The following is a 5,108-nucleotide window of genomic DNA, read 5'->3' on the forward strand; positions in this document are numbered from 1 at the left end:
CCCCGGCTGCAGCCCGTCGCCAGCCCCGGGCCTTCCCCGCGCCGGTGAGTACCGCCGCGCTTACCGCTGTGCCGGGACGGGGGGGTCCCGGCCGGTGTGTTTGTGTGTGTCCCCCCCCCCAGTGTGCTCTGGGGTAACGCTGCTCCCCTGGGGGTCGGGGAAGCCGCGGGTGTCTCGGCCCGCAGCCCGCCTCCTGAGCATCGCCCAGCCCGAAGTTAGGTGCCGGTACTTACTTTCCGCATCAATTAAGTGAACTCAGCTGGGTCGCAGCGCCGAGGCATCACGCAGCACCCCGGGCGTCCCGGAGCTCGGCGGAACTCAAGACCGGGCAAAGTAATCCCGTTTGCGCTAAGCTCCGGAACAGCCGCTCCAGGAGCCCGGCTTCGCCTCTCGCCCCGGCTGCCTTGGCTGGCCGGGACGTTATTCCCCAGGAAGGCGGAAAAACCGGGGAGAGGCTGCCCAGAAGAAGCTGCGCCCGACCGAAGATGTTAGAGGAGGCGAAGGGGGGCTGCTTTTTGCCCGTTGCGTGCCTCCATGCCTGTCTTTCCCTTGTCTTAATCCTTTAGGAAGGAGACGCCGGGCAGACAGACCTTTCCTGGAGGGGCGATGCTGCCGAGCCCTGCCCCGGGCAGAAGAAAGCCTTTGCCGCCGGGACCCGCCGGTACCGGAGATGCGCGGCCCGGGGCAGGCTGCGGGAGAGCGTGAGGAGCTGCCTCCGCCTGCGCTTTTCTGAGAGGGGAAAAAGCATGGTAAAAGCTGGCCCCGATCCTTGGAGCGCAGCCCCGCTGAGCAGGAGGTGGGATTATTCCAGGGTAGTTACGGAGAGCTATAACCTGGCAGCAGAGTGTTAAAGCGACTCGGCCCCGCTGGAAGAGGAACCCGCTGCGGGCACCGCCGGCGTGGCAGCCCGCGTCGTGGCTGTGGGGAGGTCACTCGGGTCCTTCTCCTCCTCTCGCCCTTCTTTCTCCTTCTAGTGAACGACAGAAGAAAGAACCGGTACTCGGCTCTTGCCAGCGTTGGGAATACCGTGCCTTTTGCCTGGGATGATTTGTCCTGACGTGCCGCTTCGACGGGATGTACAAAGTGCGACTGGGACTGATCCGGCCAACAAAGTTTGCAGCGTGATCGGCAGGGGCAGTGGGATGGAGGTAGCTGGGCACACGCCAGTGGGGTCCGTCACGCATGGTCCGACAGCACAGACCTGCTGCTCCCTTGAAAACTAACTCCTGATGGTCAAACTCTGCCGGCTCCTGTTTTTACTTCTCCCCTGCCAATCTGCACTTTCAGGGAAAAAAACACACACACCTGATGCAATGCAGTGTTTTTGTGGTGGTTTTGTGTATAAGATTTGCTATGCAATTCCAAAACTAAAAGAGGAGGAGAGACGGCCCTGCATCCCAGAGCAAACAGAGAATCAGAGGTGAAAGGTAGGAGCCAGCATTTCTCATTTAAATAAAACTAAATAACCTGAGCTACTTCTTACTGAAAACCTTTAAAACACACCTACTGTATGTTTATTTTCTTTGTCTTGGAAGTGTAAAACAGTTTGAAACAAAGTGAAGATTTGCTTTCTGACGCTGCCCAGAAACAGAGAACTGATGCATTTTGTAACAGGAATGTACCGAGGAGGAAGGATGGAGTGTTTCATCAGTGAGACATTTAGGAAACTAGAGAAAAGCACCTCATATAGTATGCTTCAGTAAATAGGAAAGGCTAGTGCAGTGGACTCTGGAAACACTCGATCAATAGCCTATTTAAGTGGGAATATATGCAAGCATGGAAAAGTGATTGCTTTCCTGTCTGTGGGGTATATTTGCAGAGGACAGCAGCAGAACATTTGCAGGTGAGCTGTCTGAATTAGGCCTCTTCATGCTGGGGTGGTGCAGTGTGTTTCTGAAGGGATTGCTTAAAAAAACAGTCTGTGGGGTGGACTGTATTTGTGCATTTTCAGTTCCTGCTCATAAAGCTTTCAGTGGGTTCAGGATGATTCAAAGTCCATCCGGGGGCGAAAGGGCCATGAGAAAGGACCTTTGGTCTCTTTGGTGATGAGTAGTTAATGGACGTCTGATGTCTCTGATCTCTGCAAGGAAAGGAGCTGATGCCGTCATGAAAATCATGATATGATTTTCCCTCAGGAGAAACTATGACTTGGAACGACACCACTATGGACGGGGAAGGGTTGCTGGTGGAAAGGGACTCTTCCTTTCGGATCCTCACGGGCTGCTTCCTCTCGCTGCTGATTCTCTCCACGCTGCTGGGAAACACGCTGGTCTGTGCAGCTGTCATCAGGTTTCGCCACCTCAGGTCCAAGGTGACCAACTTCTTTGTCATCTCCTTGGCCGTGTCAGATCTCTTAGTGGCAGTTTTGGTCATGCCTTGGAAAGCTGTGGCTGAGATCGCCGGTTTCTGGCCTTTTGGTTCGTTTTGCAACATCTGGGTGGCCTTTGATATTATGTGCTCAACAGCCTCCATCTTAAATCTCTGTGTCATTAGTGTGGACAGATACTGGGCCATCTCCAGCCCATTTAGGTACGAGAGAAAAATGACCCCCAAGGCAGCCTTCATCATGATCAGCGTGGCGTGGACTTTGTCCGTGTTGATTTCCTTCATCCCTGTGCAGCTGAACTGGCACAAGGCTACAACCACAAGCCTTTTGGACCTAAATGCCAGCTTACAAGGTATAAGCATGGACAACTGTGATTCTAGCCTAAACAGGATGTATGCCATCTCCTCTTCTCTAATTAGCTTCTATATACCTGTGGCCATCATGATAGTAACTTACACGAGGATATACCGGATTGCTCAGAAGCAAATACGACGCATCTCAGCTTTGGAGAGAGCAGCAGTGCATGCCAAGAACTGCCAGAACACGAGTGGCAACAGAAGCAGTATGGACTGCCAGCAACCAGAGAGCAACTTCAAAATGTCCTTCAAGAGGGAAACAAAGGTTTTAAAGACTTTGTCGGTGATCATGGGCGTCTTTGTGTGCTGCTGGTTGCCATTTTTCGTATTGAACTGCATGATTCCCTTCTGTGAGCCTACCCAACCTTCCAAGGGAGCAGAAGCTTTCTGCATTAATTCCACCACCTTTGATGTTTTTGTTTGGTTTGGATGGGCTAATTCTTCCCTCAACCCCATCATTTATGCCTTCAATGCTGATTTCCGCAAGGCATTTTCGACCCTGCTAGGATGCTACAGGCTCTGCCCTATGTCCAGCAATGCTATAGAGACTGTTAGTATTAACAATAATGGAGCAGTCGTTTTTTCGAGCCAACATGAGCCCAAAGGGTCCAGCCCCAAAGAGTCTAATCTGGTTTATCTGATTCCACATGCAATTATCTGTCCAGAAGAAGAACCTCTCAAAAAGGAAGAAGAGGGTGAACTATCTAAGACCTTGGAGAAAATGTCTCCAGCACTGTCTGGTATCTTGGATTATGAAGCTGATGTTTCTTTGGAAAAGATCAATCCCATTACACAAAATGGGCAGCATAAAACCTGAACAGTAAGGTTTACCCAGCAAGACCTAATAGTGTATCTGGTAATAACCTTTAAAAAAAAAAAAAAAAGAAAGATATACAAGATTTTTTGGTAAGAAACTAAGCTCTAGGGAGAAAAACAGATTTACACCAAGCCCAGATTTAATTTTCCTGACATTCAAAGCAAATTTAACATTTTAAACAATAAACAGAAAACGATACTGAAAATTGGTTTAAAAAAAGGATATTAAACTGTACTGTTCATACTGAGGAAAAAATACAAATTTAGATACAGTGCAGTGACAAAGAAAGTATTGCTGCTTCTCTACACAGAGAAACCAATTTATAGCTTAAAATGAGGCAAAAGATAAATGTTAAGTATTTAAAGATTAATGTTTACTAGAAGTTAAAAGATTGCTGTGTCTTGTGCTAGTGGGTGTTAACAGATCCTAATTAAAGACTGGGGGATTGTAAAGGTAGGTAGATGCCTTCTTAAAATTATTTCTGATGAATAATTGAGCCTTATAATGAGAATGGTTATTTTTAAAGCTTTGGGAGGTAATATGTTGATACTGGTTTTATTTATTTATTGTTTTAAATCGATATTTTTCATATGTTATAACAGAACTAGCTTTATTTATGTTATTTAAGATGTCTAAATAATGGGATATTTTTGGAGTGTCATAACTGCATTTTGATCAGTCAACCAGTCAGCACTTTATTACAAGCTCTGATAGTCTGGAGAGGTGAGGAGAATGAAGGAATGTTAAGAAGCTCAGCAAGAAACGAAGGAATCAACAAAACTGATGCTGTATGGAGTTTGTTTGCTTGTGGGCTTTTTTTTTTTTAAAGTGGAATTTCTTTCAAAAGATAGGACCAGCGTTGACTGAGTTGTGAATTCTCTTCCCTTATAGAAATAAAAGAAATTGCTGCTATTTATTTTTAAAAAGTTTCATGTTACAAAGACTTTGCTAGAATGTCAAGTTTGTGGATCTGTAAATACCTTAAATATGACTACAACCTTAAGAAGAATCCAATTTGAGAAGAAAAGCTTCTTAGATAACAATTCTTAGTATATAATGTTTTGTATTTATGTAAGATAAACGGCTTTCTCAGACTTTTCTTATTTCAAGTCTTGGATATCTTTTCTGAACAAACACAATTGGTTATAATGGTAGTAAACATGCCAAACCTCGTTATCATCTGTATTATTGCAGTACCACCAGGATCATGCTCTCTGTCTGCTACTGTACCACGGTCAGAGTTAAAAAGTGAGGTACCTAGTGCTTTACTTTGGAAACTAGGAGGACGTTACATTTTAGTAATTACCATGTCAATAGTCCATTCGATATGGAATAGTGCCTCATTACCATTTTGGATTAAGACATTTCTAAATATGGATGGAACTGCAGCCCCCACCTCAAAAAGTCATGTGAGCTCCAAAAAAGTTGCTAATGTTTAATTAAAAAAACCTGCTACTTTTCCATTGTCCTTCCCTGCTGCTTTCCCTTTGTAATGCCAAAAGCAATCAGTGAACATTAGCAACAGGAACATTGGGTGTTAATATTCAGCAGCATTCAAAGAAAGCTATTTGTTTTCCGAAAATACCCTTTGGAGCAACTTTTTCATAAC

The 5,108-nt window shown here is 45.9% G+C and overlaps 1 protein-coding gene across 1 annotated transcript; it reads left to right on the top strand.

Annotated features, from left to right (window-relative positions):
- Positions 1 to 1,646: 1,646 nt before the first annotated feature.
- DRD1 (dopamine receptor D1) lies at positions 1,647 to 3,527 on the top strand. Its single transcript, XM_010579056.1, has one exon. It carries the CDS (start codon positions 2,144 to 2,146, stop codon positions 3,497 to 3,499), a length of 1,356 nt encoding a protein of 451 aa, XP_010577358.1. The 5' UTR covers positions 1,647 to 2,143; the 3' UTR covers positions 3,500 to 3,527.
- The last annotated feature ends 1,581 nt before the right edge of the window (positions 3,528 to 5,108 follow it).

Source organism: Haliaeetus leucocephalus, unplaced genomic scaffold, assembly GCF_000737465.1.
Source record: "Haliaeetus leucocephalus isolate CR32 unplaced genomic scaffold, Haliaeetus_leucocephalus-4.0 Scaffold656, whole genome shotgun sequence".
In the NCBI taxonomy this organism is placed as follows: Eukaryota; Metazoa; Chordata; class Aves; order Accipitriformes; family Accipitridae; genus Haliaeetus; species Haliaeetus leucocephalus.

Coding starts and splice junctions, on each gene's coding strand:
- DRD1 (XM_010579056.1), top strand. CDS start 2,144: ATGACTTGGAACGACACCACTATGGACGGGGAAGGGTTGCTGGTGGAA.